This window comes from Crocuta crocuta, unplaced genomic scaffold, assembly GCF_008692635.1.
Source record: "Crocuta crocuta isolate KB4526 unplaced genomic scaffold, BGI_CrCroc_1.0 scaffold299, whole genome shotgun sequence".
NCBI classification, from domain to species: Eukaryota; Metazoa; Chordata; class Mammalia; order Carnivora; family Hyaenidae; genus Crocuta; species Crocuta crocuta.
This window is the reverse complement of record NW_027532747.1, coordinates 44,822-62,643: the sequence shown is the minus strand read 5'-3', so window position 1 is coordinate 62,643 and position 17,822 is coordinate 44,822. Positions and strand designations below refer to the sequence as shown.

At 48.9% G+C, this 17,822-nt stretch overlaps 1 protein-coding gene across 9 annotated transcripts in view; it reads left to right on the top strand.

The window, feature by feature from the left end:
• The window catches only part of SLC41A3 (solute carrier family 41 member 3), a 78,494-nt gene that overhangs the window by 46,525 nt on the left and 14,147 nt on the right, over positions 1-17,822 (top strand). For all 9 annotated transcript variants that reach the window (XM_077780847.1, XM_077780850.1, XM_077780848.1 and 6 more), the window contains 4 exons: positions 6,245-6,316; positions 11,103-11,247; positions 14,708-14,854; positions 17,283-17,427. In XM_077780847.1, coding sequence (XP_077636973.1) covers positions 6,245-6,316; positions 11,103-11,247; positions 14,708-14,854; positions 17,283-17,427 — 509 coding nt within the window. The remainder of the gene's footprint in view (positions 1-6,244; positions 6,317-11,102; positions 11,248-14,707; positions 14,855-17,282; positions 17,428-17,822) is intronic.

Genomic DNA, 17,822 nt, shown 5'->3' with positions numbered 1-17,822 from the left:
CCCCCCCCCATTCTCCATATATATATATTTATTTAATATTTATATATTATTAAATATATTTAATATTTATCAAATATTATATATAATATTTATTAAATACTATATTTAAATTTATTTAATATTTATATTAAATGTTTAATATATTTAAATTTGTTATATTTATTTAATAAATATACTATGTATTTATAAATGAAAACCTAATAAATATAAATGAAAATCTAATAAATATATATTACATTTATATATTTATGTATATAAACGAAAACCATTCACTAATTTTAAAACATCTTTGGAATGAAGCCTCAGAAATGTTCGAGACCTATAGAAATAAAATCATAATACTCTGTAAAGGGATATATAAATTGAGAGAGAGAGAGAGATGGAGTTCCTGAATTGGGTTAGTCAATGTCGTGAAGTTACCAATTTTCCTTTAGTTTATAAAATTAATGCATTTGCTATCCGTGTGCCAGAGGGAGTTCGAGGAACATTTGACAGTATTATTTGAAAGTTCATCTGTAGGAATGAGTGAGTGAGAAGAGCCAAGAAAATATCGATAGGAAAAAGAAAAAGGATATTAATAGTGAACTTTGTTTTTCATATTTTAAAATGTATCATAAATGCTATAAAAAAAACTAGTTTACAATCGGTGTCAGTTGAGAAATCACGGAACATCCAGACACAAGCTCAGATGTGTGCAAATAGAATCTATTGAATACTGGGTTTAAAAAATTATTTAAATTCAAATTCGTTAAGGGACAGCAGGGTGGCTCAGTTGCTTAAGTGTCTGACTGGGGCTCAGGTCATGACCTCATGGTTGGTGGGTTCGAGCCCTGCATGGGGGTCTGTGCTGCCAGCTCAGAGCCTGGAGCCTGCTTCACATTCTCTGTCTTCTCTCTCTGACCTTTCTCCACTCATGTTCTGTCCCACTGTCTCTCAAAAATAAATAAATGTAAAAGAGAAAATTTTAAATTCTAGTTAGTTACTTACAGTGTAGTATTGGTTTCAGGAGTAGATCCCCGTGATTCATCCCTTACACGTAACAGCCAGTGCTCATCCCAACAGATGCTCTCCGCCATGCCCATCCCCCATTCACCCCACCCCCACCCACCTCCATCAACCCTCAGTTGTTCTTTGTATTTAAAAGTCTCTTCTGGTTTTCCTCCATCTCTGTTTTTGTCTTATTTTTCCTCCCCTTATGTTCATCTGTTGTGTTTCTTAAATTCACCATATGAGTGAAGTCAAGCTATTTGTCTCTCTCTGAATACCAGCATTTGATACCAGTGAAAAGGGATGGATTTTTGCTAAATGGTGCTAAGATCATTGGTTGTTTATAATTAAGTTTTCCTGATCTTATGTCAAACATCAACATGTAAAGCAGATTGAATAATTTAAAGCGAAGCATGATACCAGAAAAACACACCCTTACTTTTTTTCTTTTAGAATCTGGTGATAGGAAGTGCTTTTAAGAACAAATGCAAAAGCCATAAAGGAAAGACAATGGACTTGTCTCAATCAAATTGGAAACTATGGTATTTTTTTTCCCTAGGGCTGCCATAATGGAACATCACAAACTGAGTGGCGTAAACAACAGAAATGTATTGTCTCCCAGTTTTGAGGGCTGCAAGTCCACATCAGGGTGTTAGGGTTCCTTCCTGCTGAGGACCGTGAAGGAGAGAATCTGATCCAGGCCTCTCTGCCTGCTTCTAATGCTTTGCTGGAAAATTTCAGCATTCCTTAGCTTCAGACATGTCCCCCCGATCTCTGCTTTCGTCACATGGCCGTCTGCCTGTGTTCTTGTCTGTATCCAAATCACCGCCCCCCCCCCCTTATTTTTAGAGAGAGAGAGAGAGAATCCTAATGAGGGGCTCAATCCCATAACTCTGGGTTCATGGCCTGAGCCACAATCAAGAGTCAGACACTCAACCGAGTCACCCAAGCCTCCAAATTTCCCTCTTTTTCTATAAGGACACCAATCTTACTGGGCTAGGTGACCACCTTGCTCTAGGATAACCTCACCTAAACTAATTATATCATATGGCGACCTTGTTTGCAAATAAAGTCATATGCTGAGGTAGTGGGGTTAGGACTTCAACATCTTTTGGAGGGATATAATTCTACATCACAATTTCCTTGCATAAATTTAAATAGGGAATAACTCACAGGGGAAAAAAATTGTATATAAAACTAACAGAGTTTGTATCCACAAGTATCCACGTGGCTCTTACATATCAATAGGAAGATAAACCCTTCAAATCAGAATGAAGAAAACATGAATCCCAAATCCATGCTCACAAATAAATAAGGCTACAAAATCAATATAGAAAAAAATCTCAATCATACTAGTAGTCATCAGTGGATGTTCATTCACCAATACTATTTTATTTCCGATCAAGTTGGGTCAGATGAATGTGATTGTGAATGTCCACTGTTGTAAATAATGTGGAATATTTCAGACTCTGACGTTGGCAGGTGTAATTTGGTACAGTCTTTCGGAAGAGCAACTTACAAAGCCACAATTATATGTAAGCTTTTTATTTACCCCAGAAATTTGTTTCTGGTGTTTATCCTAAAGAAACAGAGATGTTATCCAGAAATACTACAAGGTTGTCCTACCATAGCTTTGTTTCTACTTTTTCTTTTTTTAATTTTTTTAAACATTTTTTCATTTATTTCTGAGAGAGAGAGACGGTGTGAGAAGGGGAGGGTCAGAGAGAAAGGGAGACACAGAATCTGAAACAGGCTCCGGGCTCTGAGCTAGCTCTCAGCACAGAGCCCGATGCGGGGCTTAAACCCACGAACCGTGAGATCATGACCTGAGCTGAAGTCGGCCGCCCAACCGACTGAGCCACCCACGTGCCCCTCTACTTTTGATTTTCAAGCAACTCTAGATTTATAGGAAATTGCAAAGATAGTACATAGACGACCTGAATATTCTTCTCCTACTTTCCCTCATTGTTTGCATCTTACATAATTATAGTTCATTACTGAAAGTGGGAAATTGACATTGGCACTGTGTATGTATAGAGTTCTCTGTCATTTTATCACGTGTGGATTTGTGTGATCATCGCCACTGTCAAGAAACAGAAATGTTTCTCACCATAAAGACCTCTCCCAGGCTCCCCCTTTAAAGTCATTGCCCTAATCCCCAGCAACCCCTTATCTGTTTTCCACCTTTTAAGTTTTTGTCATTTGAGATGGGCTGTTGTATGCAGTGTAATGTCCTTGAGTTCTATCCAAGTGGTTTAGTTTATTGTGTGTATCAGTAGTTTGTGTTGTTAATGGCTGAGTAGGACTCCATGGTATGGATATATCAGTTTAACCATTCACCTACTGGAGGACATTCTAGTTGTTTTCAGTTTGAGGTTATCACACATAAAGCTGTTGTGAAAATTCGTATACAGGATTTTCATTTTTCGGGGATGAATGCTTGGGAGTGAAATTGCTGAGCAGTACAGTGTTTGTTTAGGTTTTAGAGAAACTGCCAGAAATTTTGTCAATTCCTGCCAGCAGTTTTTGACATACCCAGTTTTTCCCCACCCTTCCCAGTATTTAGTGTTTTCCCTATTTTTATTTTATTATATTTTTTATATATANAAGTCGGACGCTTAACCGACTAAGCCACCCAGGCACCCCTTATTTTATTTTTTTAAGGTTTATTTATTTATTTTGAGAGCGAGCATGAGCGAGCAGGACAGGGGCAGAGAGAGGGAGAGGAAGAGCGAGGATCCCAAGCAAGCAGGGTCTGCACTGTCAGAGCAGAGCCCCGTGCAGGGCTTGAACTCCCAAACTGCACATACAGATGGGAATTGAGCAGGGTTTTGCTGAAGCGTTGACCAAGTTGTGTGCAGGCTTATGGGAAACCACAAAGGGGCGGTGAATCACCCCAGGACTGGCCACAGCAGGAAGTGATGATCAGTCTAGGCCTAAAGGGGCAAGAGCATGCGTGTGGGTGGGGACGATTCTCAGAACCTGGGGGAGATGGAGGAGAGGGCCTCTGGCTGGCGCTGCAGATCTGCATGGAGGAGCGCAGCCACACGGGCAGTGGGAAGGGTGCGGAGGTGCACGTACGCCACCCTCGCTCTCACTGTCCCTCTGGTGACTTCCCGTGGCTGCCCACTGGCCAAAACCCACCAGAATCAATAGGGCAAGGGAGCCTGTATACGTAGCTATATGGGTCAGCCTTCCAGGTACGACCCTGACCCAGAGGGGTGCCTGGAGGATAGGTCATCATCACAGTCTGAATCCGTGAAAGCAGCCTGTTTGGTGCAACCAGTAAGGAAAGGCTTAGAAAATCTAGAACTGAGATATGACCCCATAGGATTTCACATAAGCGATCTATACTTGTAAGACATTGAAAGACTTTTTAAAGTATTCAAGTGTGTGTGGTCCAAGTGCACACTTGGGAAGGGCCTCCCCGAACCTCTCCCGCTGAGATGAATCTAGGTCAGTCTCTATAATAGACGCCCCATCTTCCCACTGATGTTCTCTTTGCATCCTTAGCAAAAAGGCACCGAGCCTGTGCTTGGACTGACTTTGTTTCTCCAGGTCTTACCTTGCTGTCTCGGGGGCCACCATGCCAGGGCAAAGCGGTGTCCATCCGCCTTGACGGGGACCTGCTCCTGAGTGCCCCTCCCTGTGGTTTATCCTGCTGGCGTGGCCGGTTCCGCACTGGGAAATGGGCCAGCTCGTCATCTTCACGCCAAATCCCAGCACCATCCTGGAATATCGCAGGATCCACGTCGATAACTCATCCCAAACCCAAGCTTCCTGGGCTTGAGGTGGCTTCCACTCCAGTGACCTTCCCCTCCATTCCGCCTCAGCGGCCCAGGCCCGTCCCCCAGCTTTGAAATGCTCTCACACACTCTGAAATCCTATTTCCTTAGTGTCCCACCCCTTCTCACAGCTTCCTTCCTTCTGGGGCTCCTCCTCTCTCATCTCTCTGAGCTCTGCAGGCTCCCCAGCCCTCCGGCCCTCCTGCTACATCTCGGCATCACTCCCTTTCCGGTTCAGCCTCAGGTTGGACATATAATGTATTGAGGAAGGAATGACGTTGTCATTCATACTCAGGGTTCATGGGCCAGCAGCACCCCCTTATCTGATGAGTATCAGGGTTGGAGTTGGCAGGTGGCTTGCGTGTTAATATGTGGGCAAGGGTGTGTGGCTGTGCTCTGTTCCACCTTAGTTCCTGTCCCTGTGGCTACTCCCAAGGTGGGTACTAGTCCACTCGTGTGAAGTCAGAGTCACTTGGGCTCCATGACACATGTGCTGCGTTTGAGGTGTCCATCATGCTGAAAGGCTTCCCCTTATTTGAAAATGACAAGTGATTTTATTTTGTCTTTGGAGTTCCTGAACTAATTACAAAGGACGTAGAAAAATATATTTGCTTGAAACCTTTTCTTATCTACATCTTGAATTTTGCTGGCAAATGCTATGAAGTTAGAAGCCGATTTTTTAGAAGGTTTTTTAAAGGAGGGAATTGTATTTCTAATCTTGTTTTTTTATCCTAAGAGAAGAAGGACTTTAGCATTTTTTTTTATGTTTTTATTTATTTCTAGGAGAGAGAGAGAGACAGCGTGAGCAGGGGAGGGTCAGAGAGAGAGGGAGTCACAGACTCTGAAACAGGCTCCAGGCTCTGAGCTGGCAGTCAGCACAGAGCCCGACGTGGGGCACGAACCCACGAACCGCGAGATCATGACCGAAGCGAAAGTCGGACGCTTAACCGACTAAGCCACCCAGGCGCCCCGACTTTAGCATTTCTTAAATGGGATGATTTGCAGAAGTGAGGTCGAGGTGGTTAGCGGTCATCTGATATGTGACTTGCTGTTAGGGAGAAAAGGGATTGCAGGTGTTGGAGAATATGGCTGAACACCCGGCTGAGGACACAAGCCAGCTTCTCAGCGGAGTGCCTCCCCTGCTGTCCATGGACAAGCTTGAAAGGTGGCTCTGAAATTGTCAGTGACACTTAACTCTATGTATGTTCGCATACTTGTGTAGGGGAGAGGTGGTATGTTCGCATACGTGAGTAGGGGAGAGGTAGTCCATGACAACCTCTTATTCTCAAAGGCATTTGTGTCTTACCTTAACACCCCACATCAGTTTTGAAAGTTGGGCAGAATAATTTGTTGTGGTGTTAATGAAATGGTATTTGCTGATTCTTCTCCTGAGAGATCGCCTTTCCCAGGAAGGCGTGGCCTGGCTTTTTGCCCAGCCAGACTTACCCTTTGCCCTTTTCTTTCCATCCTAGGCCAACACTGGACAAATTGATGACCCCCAGGAGCAGCGCAGAATTATCAGCAGCAACCTCGCCCTCATTCAGGTAACTCTCCTCTTGTCCAGTCGATTAATCTCCTCCCTGCTTTGAATCTGCAGTCAGGCCTGCCCCCCCGTAGGAAGAGCGAAGAGTCAGGGAGCCCTGGTCCCTGTACTCTGGGCTGAGCTTTGGGAACAGGCCCCTCGCCCACTCCTACCCCCCAGACAACACTCATGTGGTAGCTCGAGGCTCAGCCCAACTACAGGCACCGGCACCGCAAAGTAGATGTTTCTTCTTGGAACCCATGGTCCCTCCAGCTTCTCTACCTCCTTCAATAAGACAGACTTATCGGAAGATTCACCTATACTTCCTCACTCCTGCTTCTCATAGTGTGGACAGGGCTAACTGCCTTCTCTTCCCACTGTCTTGACTCAAACTGTGCTTGCCAAGGTCACCATCCTAATTCGTGTACCCTCTGATTGCCTCGTGCGTATGATCCTGCTTATACTTTCTGGAGATTCTTCCTGCCTGGAAGTTCCTTCTTGGCCCCACCCCCGCCTCTCAACCTGTGCCTTCTTAGCTTTTGCAGGACACCCTCCAACCCCCATGCCTTCGTCCCTTCAAGGCGTCATGCTTGTCCCAACTTCTACCTCCTTCTAATAGACCCAACTTCTACCTCCTTCTAATAGACCCTAGTTGGGCCAAGTTTTCATCCTAGGAGTCTCAGAGTATTACAAAGTCAGGAAGCCCTGGGCAGGGGGAGACTGGGAAGAGATTGGCTCAGGGCAAGAGAGGAAGTGGTTTTATCCAGAACCTTCTGGGCTTTTCTGGCTGGGGCAGCCTGTGGCTGCACGAAACACCTAGACTTCGAGATCAGACAGGCCTGGTGTTAAGCCTGTCATTTATCAACAGATTGGCCTTGGGCAGGCCACACAAGACTCGCTTAGCTCCATCTCCGTGTCCATCAGAGTAGGAAGATGTACCCACTTACCCTCTCCCTTGGGTTCCAGAGCCAGTTTCTGGCTCTCTGCTGGGCATCTCCGTCTGCCCCTCCCAGAAGCATCCCTGAACCACCTTTGCCATGTCGGGCCTCATCACCTTATGTCCTCACACTCACCTCTTGTGAAGTCCCCAACCCCGAAGAGTTTCATGGTTGAAAACTCATGCTGGGGGGTCGAGCCGTGTCACCTCACCTTATCTGTGCGATGGACTGTTGCGAGGTTTCAGTCATGTAAGGCCATGGCCCTTGGCCAGCACGTGGGAATCTCCCAATCGTGGTAGCTGTGCCTCGTGAGGAGTCTTCCTATTAACCAAGCCCAGGACCGAGTCTCCCTCAGTATCTCTGCTCCTCATCCTTAGGACCAGTCACTGAGGAGTCTGCCTCTGAGCTGTACTTGAATCCATCCCTGCTGCTGCTTCTCCTTGCCTTGCTCTCTCGGTCTCCTGCCTCACTGACTCTAAACCTCTTCATTGCCCCAGGCTCCTTCCCCTCCGCTCCCCTTTACATGGCCAACTGAGTGACCTTTTCTGAATCCTAAAGCCGATCAGGATGCCTCCTCCTGAAGCTCCTTTGTTGGTTTTTCTTGTCCAAGTGTGGGCTCAGCCCAGAGGTACTCTGGTCTGATTCTGCCCCCCCACCCCCAACCCCGCAGCCTCATGTCCCCCACACCTGCTGCCTTTGTATATGTGGTTCCCAATCCTTGGAATGTCCTGTCTCTTCTTGTTCTTCCGGCAGTGAAGCTCCAACCAGGTCTCAGTTCCAGCCTAACACCAGGTACTCTTTGGGGCCTTGCACATGCTGCTGCAGCTGCCCCGGTTACACTTCTGGGTTTACATGTCTGCCTTCTCCACTCGAGCCGAGTTATGTGGGCCAGGACCGTGGCCTGTGGCTGAAGAACTTTGGAGCTTAAAAAAGATGCTCGTAATGCTCTTAACAGAGAGTCTAGCAAGGGGCAGGTAATAAGTGCCTCAGCTACAAGTCACCAAAGCCTTGTCTGTATGCATGCACATTTCCAGATGATCAGGTGATCAGTTCTCAAGCAAGATTTATTAAGTCCTGCTCTGAGCCAGGCACCGCCTTGGCACATTCCGGGTCATAGCATAGATATAGTTTTGTCTCCTCCATTTCCCAAGGCGCTTAACGTTGAATCATACATGGTAAAATAAATTTCATAATTGAGCTTTTAATAACTGCATATTCTATCACGAATATACCCAAGAATGATATTTAAAATATACCCAAGAGTGATTTTTAACAACTGGTAGGGCCCATGAACTCAACCGGTAAGATTCAAGTGCAACCACTAGAAGCTGGTCCAGTAGAGCTGTTGCACACACTCCAAATTCAGCCCCATCCCACCTCATTCGACCTTCACTACATGGGTGCACCTGCAATTGTTTGTAGGCTTCAACTCAGTGGATTACACCACAATGACATTGTTCTCCTTTTGCACGAATTTCTGAAGAGAACTTCCTACAAGTTCACCACGTATGAACAATTTAAAGCTCTAGATTTTTCTCAAAAGGATTATAAAATGTTTCAATCCTTAGTATTAAATAATAGCACCAGTTGGAGCACCTGGGGGGCTCAGTCGGTTGAACGTCTGCCTTCGGCTCAGGTCATGATCTCACGGTTGGTGGGTTCGAGCCCTGTGTCGGGCTCTGTGCTGATAGCTCAGAGCCTGAGGCCTGTTTTGGATTCTGTGTCTCCCTCTCTCTCTGCCCCTCCCCGACTCATGCTCTGTCTCTCTCTGTCTCAAAAATAAACATTCAAAAAAATTTTTAAAAATAATAGCACAGTGTTAATGTTTCAATTATTAGCTTCTCCATAACCTCACCAGCATTGAAAGTATTCTTCTAAACTACTTTTTCATTTGCCATATAGGTGTATATTTCCATAGACAATGTATGATATGACTTTCTGTGTGTGTGTTTTTTTAAATATTTTGTTATTTAAGTAATCTCTACACCCAACCTGGGGCTTAAACGCAGGACCCTGAGGTCAAGAGTCACATGCCCTTCCAACTGAGCCAGCCAGGTGTCCCTGCCTTTCTGTGCTTTTTAACCATAAAAAGTATCCTACTGAACTCATAATTCTGTAACTTGTACTTTTAAGAACGACTTAATGAACGGAAATTACTTAGAATAGCAGATAGTAAGCACTCAGGAAATGTCATCTCCAGTCATTCTTCTCATTATTACCTGGTTCTTTGTTCACATGTGCAAATGTTTTACAGGGACAATGCTGGATCATAAGGGATATGCCTAAATTGTAGCCAAGTTTCCTTGCAGAATTCCTGTACTAATTTTACCACCATCTATGTATATGAGAACCATTTTCCCACATATTTGTCAATGTGTATTTTATATTGTCAACCTTTTACATTTTTAAAACTTTATTTAATGTTTATTTATTTTTGAGAGAGAGCGCGTGAGCGAGCAGGGAAGGGGCAGAGAGAGAGGGAGAGAGAGAGTCCCAAGCAGGCTCTGCACTGACAGCGCAGAGCCCACTGCAGGACTCGAACTCATGAACCTTGAGATCATGACCTGAGCCGAAGTCAGACGCTCAACCGACTGAGCCACCCAGGTGCCCCTAAATTTTCATCTATTCTTAATGGCATTCCTGGACTCCAGTCTGTCCTGATGATCTATTTGTCTGTTTTTGTGCCAATAGTACCCTGTTTTAATTACTATAGCCTTAAAACTACATATTGATACTGAATGTGCCCATACTGCATCTTGATCTTTTTTCTCAAGGTGTCTTAGCTGTTCTTGCACATCTACTCCTCTTTGTGGAACTTAAGATGAGTTGTCAAGTGCCACGAAAAGTCTTTTGGGACTTTGACTGGAATTACGTGGGGAGCATTTCCCATTCATATATACGGTAGAGCTCAGTGTTTCCTTAGGCTTCTTTAATAACACAGCATGTTTCCGTTGAGACGTTTGAACTACAGTTGATCCTTGAACAGCACGGGTTTGAACCGCGTGGGTCCACTTACATGCAGAGTTGTTTCTATAAATACAGTGCTGTACGTGTATGACTCCTGATGATTTTCTTAATTTTCTTTTCTCTAGCTTACTTTATGATGAGAATACAGTATATGCTATAACGTACAAAATATGTGTGACTCGACTCTGTGTAATGGGTGAGGCTTCTAGTCAACAGTAGGCTGTTAGTGAAGTTTTGAGGGAGTCCCCATTTATACACAGGGTTTCAATTTACATGGTGTCGGTGCCCCTATCGCCTGTGTTACTCAAGGGCCAATGGTACTGATCACATGCCCGTGTTGACCCTCAGATCTGGGGAAGCTCATGGAACTGGCCTGCATGAGCAGCAGAGGGGTGTCCCCGCTGAGATGAGATGGGACCTGCATCTGGGATGGAGGAGACTGTAGAGAAAGAGGGGCACCATCGTCAAGGGCAGGGAAAGAGACAAAAGTGTGCAGAGAGGCTTCCGAGGCATAGCTGTGGATCCTGGGGTGTTTCCACACTGCAGGGGAAGTTGCTTGTCTGAGCAGCTGGAGGTTACAGGGCACTTTTGCCCAGACCAGTGAGAGGAGCCACGAGCGAGAGACCGGTGGTCTTTGGCCAAGGGCTGAGTAGGAGATGGAGATTTCACGATGGAAGATGGCATTGAACGGATTGCAGAATGAGAAAAATGTAGTTTTCAGGGGTGTTGGAATGAAGCGACGTGTTTGTTTTTTCCAGGTCGGAGAGGCTGTTGGCAGATTTTAGGGTGAGGGAAGGAGGTTGGGGTGACCTCGGGGTCAGAGAGGAGGCGGAGTGAAAGGCAGGGAGGAGCGACGGTGGTCGGAGGCACCTTACCTCACGTTTCTGATTTCCTCCCTGACAGGTGCAGGCCACCGTGGTGGGGCTGCTGGCTGCTGGGGCTGCCCTGCTGCTGGGCGCCGCATCTAGGGAGGAGTTAGACTTTGTGAAGGCGGAGTTGCTGTGTGCCAGCAGCGTCATCACCGCCTTCCTCGCGGCGTTTGCCTTAGGTGAGCTGTGCCCCCAGTGACCACGCCCCGCCCCGGCTCTCTCCATGCTCCGTTCCTCAGCTCTGCTCTCGCTCTTTGTGTTTCAATTCCTTGAGATGTGGAAGATGGGCGCAGTGGTGGTGGGGTCTCACCTGTCCAACCAGAAGGTGGGGGAGAGCCTGTTGGGGCCCAAAGCCCCTCCTGATGAACGGGCAAGGAGGGCGATGAGTCTCTTCCCAGGCAGTGTGTCTGTGTCGGAGCGCTGCCTCCACTTCTCTCCCCTCCGCTTGTTCAGGGAACTGGCTTTTGCTCAGTAGACGCATTCGTCTGTTCATCCATCCTCCATCCATTCGTTCACTCGGTCAGTCAGTCTTTAAATGTCCTTGAGCGCAGCTTGTGAACGGGCCTGCGGGAGACTCTGCCATCTGCAGTCCCGGTGGGGGCCAGGGCTCCGGCGTTAGCCTCAATTTCGTGTCTGCAGAGAGGTCTTTTCTGACTCATTCAAGTTCGGCCCTCCACTCTTCTCCCCAGCCGCCACCACGCTCCTCTGCACCGTGCACCTGTTTTCCTTATTGAGCACTTGTAAAAATCTGCAATTATCCACTGCATTTTCTTCATTCAGGTTCTATGTCACCTCTTTGCTAGAATGTTAGCTCCTCAGAGAGGGCCCCAGTTAGATTAGGGCTTCCCCTATTCTGGAGTGCATCACACGCTTCCTCCACGTCTGCAGAAGGTGAAAGACACAAGCAGTAACAGACAAGCCTGTCTTCAGGGAGCCCTCCCATGTCACGGACAACCACAGATGCCGTGCAGCTACCATAGCATGTCCCCCATTCGCTCATCACTCAGCGCTTACTGAGTGCCTGCTGTGCGCCAGGCCCTGGTGCACTGCAGGGGATGCACTGGTGAGTGACTGCCTGTTTGGTGATGTGTATGTTCTGGTTTGGGGGTGAGACATCAGTATGCGAGCCCAGAGAGAATTTCAGCCAAGTGCCAAGTGTCTCCTTTCTGAGGCCTCTCTGTTCAGCTCTCTAACGTCACCTCCCCATTCACACTCCTGCTTTCTTTTCATGTCCTGTTTTTTTTACTTCAAATGCTCGTTCACTGACTTGTGCGCTCCCTGACCCTCCACCCAACAAGCATTTACTGTAGGAGCTCAGAGCCTGATGGTTTTTTCGGCACCTAAAATAGGCATATTACGAGCTTCTAAGCATTTGCTCGATGAACGGACTTCATCATGGTTCTCTTCTGGGCTGCGGGTCTGAGTGTCTCCCGCCAACCATGTGCACGTGCAAGAAGGAATGAGCGTGAACTATGAATTGGATTTGCATTGACCCTTCTGTCCTCTCTCCGACTGCTCACGAAACACCTTTGAGCTCAGCTCTCTGTAAGGATAATGTGGCGGGTTATTTGGTGGTTTCTCTGCCTTCCCGTGCTAGTGTACATAATCGAGATGGAAGGTAAGAGAGCAGAAACCCAGGAGTAAATTCACAAACCACCCTCCCCCGGGCAGACTGTTTGCTCCTGGTGGTGTACCTGTGCTTGTGCACAGGGGCCAGGGGCTAGGGCACCATCACTCAGTCTGACCCAGGAAGAGCAGAATGAGTATGCCGCACCTTGTGGAGAAATAGAGCCTAAGAGATACTTGACATGAAGGCTCCTCTGAAAACAACACACTCAGATGATTCCGGAGGCCAGTCCTGTGCCTGTGGAGTCTTGTAGAGAATGTCATTCCTGGAGCACCTGGGTGGCTCAGTCGGTAAAACATCCGACTTCAGCTCAGGTCATGATCTCACTGTTCGTGGGTTCGAGCCCAGCATCGGGCTCTGCTAACAGCTAGCTCAGAGCCTGGGGCCTGTTTCGGATTCTGTATCTCCCTCTCTCTCTGACCCTCCCCTGCTCATGCTTGCGTGCTCTCTTTCTGTCTCTCTCAGAAATAAATAAAACATCAAAAAAATTAAAGAAAAAAAAGAGAATGTCATTCCTAGCTCTTCATTTTCTAGATGAGGAAAGTGAGGCATAGATGAGGGGCAAAGCTCAGCAGCATGGACATAAACTTAGTTGTCCAAAGGTGTGTAGAACTAGAGGAACATGGCTCGCGGCGCATAGTGTGACCTCAGCACGACTGCCATAAAGTCAGGTGGTGGTGGTGGTGGGGTGTTAATAAGTGCTCTCAATCTGGTGGTTTCTTTGTAGTCCCTGTGGGATTGTCACCAGACCACCAGCCACGCAGACTCAACTTTGCTTAGAACCGGCATTTCAAAAGAGACAAAGTAGCTATGACCTGGTCACAGAATAGGGCACAAACTTGCGGCCAGTGGTGGCAGTGTTTCTATGGCCTTGAGGTGATAATTCTAATTATATTTAGAGTTGCAGAATAATGGGCAGTGTATTAAAACACCAAGAGCCAAGTGACAATGTATCTTTTTAAAAAATGTGTATTTATTTATTTTGAGAGAAAGAATGAGTGAGTGTGTGAGCAGGGGAGGGGTGGGGGGGGGGAGAGAGAATCTCAACTAGTCTCTATGCTGTTAGCAAAGAGCCTGGCATTGGGCTCGACCCCACGAACCAAGAGATCGTGACCTGAGTCAAAACCAAGAGTTGGACGCTTCACCGACTGAGCCACCCCGGAGCCCACGAAGTGTTTTCTTAAAGACCATACGAGACGCTGTTGGATTCAGTCCTCGGCAGTGGACGAGGGCTGGCAGATTACATGTGATAGTCCCCTCAGGACAGAGTCAGAACACAAAGTAGGACCCAGGGAGGTGTCATGGCCACGGGAATGTGCCTCTCAGGTTTCCAGGGCGAGACCTGACAACCCTGCCCACTCCCCGCTGCCAGAGGCTACCTGCTGCCTTCACCCACTGGTGGCCCCGCCAGGCTCCTGAGATGGGTCTGTTCCCCAGAGATGTGGACCCGCTGACAGTGCCGCGCCGCAGTCTGCCTGTGCTTCCTCTGCCTCCCCCAACCCCTCTCCCACCGCGGGTGACCTGCACGCCGTTTTGTGGCTCTCCCAGCATCCCCGTGGCCCCGCACTCCTCCTCACAGGCTTTGTCCCTAATAAACCCCTCATGTGGCTAATCCCACTGGGTCACCTGTTTCCCCGGGGACCCCGATGGACACAAGAGGCTGGGCTCTGCCCCTGGGGCTCTGGTTGCTCACAGCAGTTTGGAGTCACCTTCCTGGCAGGAAGGAGCTGTGAGCTTCACGTCTGTAGTTTCTGGTTTGGGAGCCCAGGAACCACCTCCCTGCCGTCTCCCCCATGGGTCTGAGTGTATCATCAAAGCTTTCAGGCTGCTCTTTAACATCACACCCGCAACTCACAGGGTCCACCCCCCTGCAGCCTTCGCAGGCTTCAGCACAGCTGGGAAACAGCTCCAGGCTAGGGCTGCGTGGATAGAGGCTCCTTACTGAGCAGCCTCCCGGCCACCGACCACCGTCTCAGCCCGTGCTGTGAGTTTCCTCTGTCTCCTCCCCGCAGGAATGTTGATGGTCTGCATCGTGATTGGCGCTCGGAAGCTTGGGGTCAACCCAGACAACATTGCCACGCCCATTGCTGCCAGCCTGGGAGACCTCATCACTTTGTCCATCCTGGCCTTTGTCAGCAGCTTCTTCTATAAGCACAAAGGTAAGAGGTGCCCCAGGGAGGAGGGGCCCACCAGCAAGGTTGGGTCCAGTGTCGGCCCCCAGCAAGCTCTCCCAACAAGGGTGTGCAGGGAGGCCGGGAGGGCCAGAGGCTGGCCTGGTCGCTTCATTGCGTCCTCATAGGTTAACAGAGCCTCCACGTGTAAGAAATGTGTCACACCAGACACGTGCAAGCCACCTGGGAAGGGACTCCCGAGGAGGACTGTCATAATCACGGTCAGCAGCATATGCTTTCCCTGCAGGTGTGAGGTAGAAACCCCAGTCTCCTCACAAGGTGGCCCAGGGCCCTGGTCAGCAGCCAAGTGTATGACAGGCCCTCATGGCCACAGGCTCTGACTCCGCCAGGGGTCACCATTGGTCTGCCCTGGATCACAGTGAGCATGTTCCTGCCCTGGGCAGTGGGGACAGGCAGCACACCCCTTACCCGGGCGCGGACTGTTCCGCTCTGAGTGTCACAGTTTTCACTTGCCACCTACGCTGGCCGCCCACAGTGGCTTGGATATAATAGGTGCTGATTCCCAGCATGGTCACAACCCCGAGTGCCTGGGGGCAGGTGACATCAGTGAGTAGAGAGGACAGGGAAGAAGACAGCGGGCAGCAGTGGGGCATGCGGTGACACTTAGATGGAGGAAACGCCTAGACACAGTCACAGCCACAACGAAGCCCTGGCATATCGTTGCCCCGTGGGAACGCGGACTCCGGACCGAGACAGATCACCCAGCAGTTACCTGCTGGCTGCTGAAGCGGACTGACAGAATACCTGTGACTTTCAGTGTCCAGGCGTTGAGAACCTCTCCCTCTCAGCTCTGGGACCGGCTCCTTGTCACCCCAGGAAATGCCTGCCACCAATATTATTTAATGGTTGGGGAATCCTCAAGGTTCCTTTAAGTGGCAATGAAGATCTAATGATAAGATGACCTGATTTTATTTTCAAACCAAACTGAATTTAAAGCAAGAAGATTTATGTATGTGTTGGTTAATCGAGCTTTATTTCTAAAACAAATACGAGTCACTGGTGTTTCCAGACCCTTCTTCTCCACCCTACTGTGCCCTCACTGAAATCGTGCGCGTTTCAACACACAACTTACTAGCCGTTGAATCGTTGTTGGGTTGCCTGTCCCTGGAATCTGTGGACGTGTCTCCGGTCAGTATAGTTGCAAACACAAGCCAGGTGTGGTGGAAGTATTCGTCACGGTGGTGGGAAAATAGGAGGTGGAGCCTCTGCCAGGGTTCCTCGGTCATTCTAGAAAAATCAGACTGCGAAGAGGTCCTGCAGGGTGCACCCCTGTAGGCTGCTGCCTCCCAGAGCTTTCGAGAGTTGCTTAGAGCTTCCCGGGCCTGTCTTCAACTTCCTGAGATGGCGAAGAGGCTGGTCCCTTCCTCGATGAGGCACTTTGCCTGTGGTCCACCTTGGGCACCTGTGGCCTGTGCTTCCATGTAGCTGCCAAAGAGATGGGCCTCCCAGTGGCAGAGGAATGGACCATGATTGCTTAGAGCAGAGAAAGACGGGATGGGGAGGGGGGGGTTGCTCCCAATAATGCTGGTCAGAGAAATGGGGTGTGGGGCACAGACCCCCCTGCACACCTGTGAGCGATGGGGTCCACTTGGCAGAGGTGCATGTACCACCGTGAGCCTGTCCTCTGGAGGTGGGGCTGCTGGTGAGAGGACAGTTCTAGAGAAAGCTGGTGTCCTGTTTGGTGTGCATTGGGAAGGTGACACACGGAAGGGAGAGAGAGGGAATGGTGGTGTGTGGGGCCCTGGCCTGGCTCCACGAACAGTCAGGTGTCCATTTTTGTGGCTCCAACCAGCAGAGAAGATCACACAGGGACAAGCGTAGATGCAAAGGTGGCTGTGGTCTGGGTCCCGAGAGACCCATGGGTGCTGAGGAGGCCGCCTTGGGCTGGCCTCCGCCAGGAGCAGGATTGGCATCATTAAGCAACTCTGGCTGTGGCCCTGATGTCTGCTTGCTGCCTCGGGTCCTGGCGGGCCACCTCTCCATGCTGTAGTCCCTCCTGTGCCCGTCTGAGGGGGAATGGAGAACACGACATGAGTTTGTGGTCGGGAGGTGCTGGGCACAACGCTGGCCCGTGGACACAACCCCATAAATACAAGCATTAATAATAACAATAAGGTTGAGGTGGGAGGAGATGGAAGATGGTACATATGTCAGGAAAACAGCACAAAGGAGAAGTAAAGGGGGCTGTGACAGGAATTGAGGACAAAGGGGAGCTCTGCCAGGGGCTTAATAAGATGGGAAAACAATCTTGAGAGGTAGGGCAGGTTGGTTCACCCTAAGCTGCTGGGGACAGAAGCGCCTCCTCAGCTCCAAGCCCGCCTCTCATCATTGTAGCCCAGACCCCTGGGCTCTGGGCCCTGGCACACACACACACCCCCACCCTCTCTCCTCCCAGATAATCGATACCTGACACCGCTGGTCTGTATCGGCTTCACGGCCCTGATCCCCTTCTGGGTCCTCATTGTCAAGCAGAACCCACCCAGCATGAAGATCCTCAAGTTCGGGTGGTTCCCAATCATCCTCGCGATGGTCATCAGCAGGTGAGCGTGAGCGAGGCCTGCGACCACCCCTTTTCTCCCCACGCCACCCCTGCCTGGCGTCTGCAGACAGGGAGAGCAGCCTGAGAGCTACCGAGCCTCTGGGAGGGAGGATTTAAATCTGGGTTTAAATCACCTTCTCGCTGATCACGGTTGGAGGGAATCGTTGCTGTGGGCTCCTTCACGAAGCCCCAGTTTTGGTTGTTGAGTCTGTCTTCATCTCCTTCCCTCTCACCAAGAACCATAGGCCTTATTTATTCCGGGAGGCAGTCCTGTTTGCAATTGCAGGAGCACCAGAGAGCCAGGAAGAGCTGAATCCAGAAACATCAGCTGAGCACACTCAGATCTTCAGCTGAGCTCAGACCTTCAGCTGAGTCTTCCACCCTCGAATATCACTC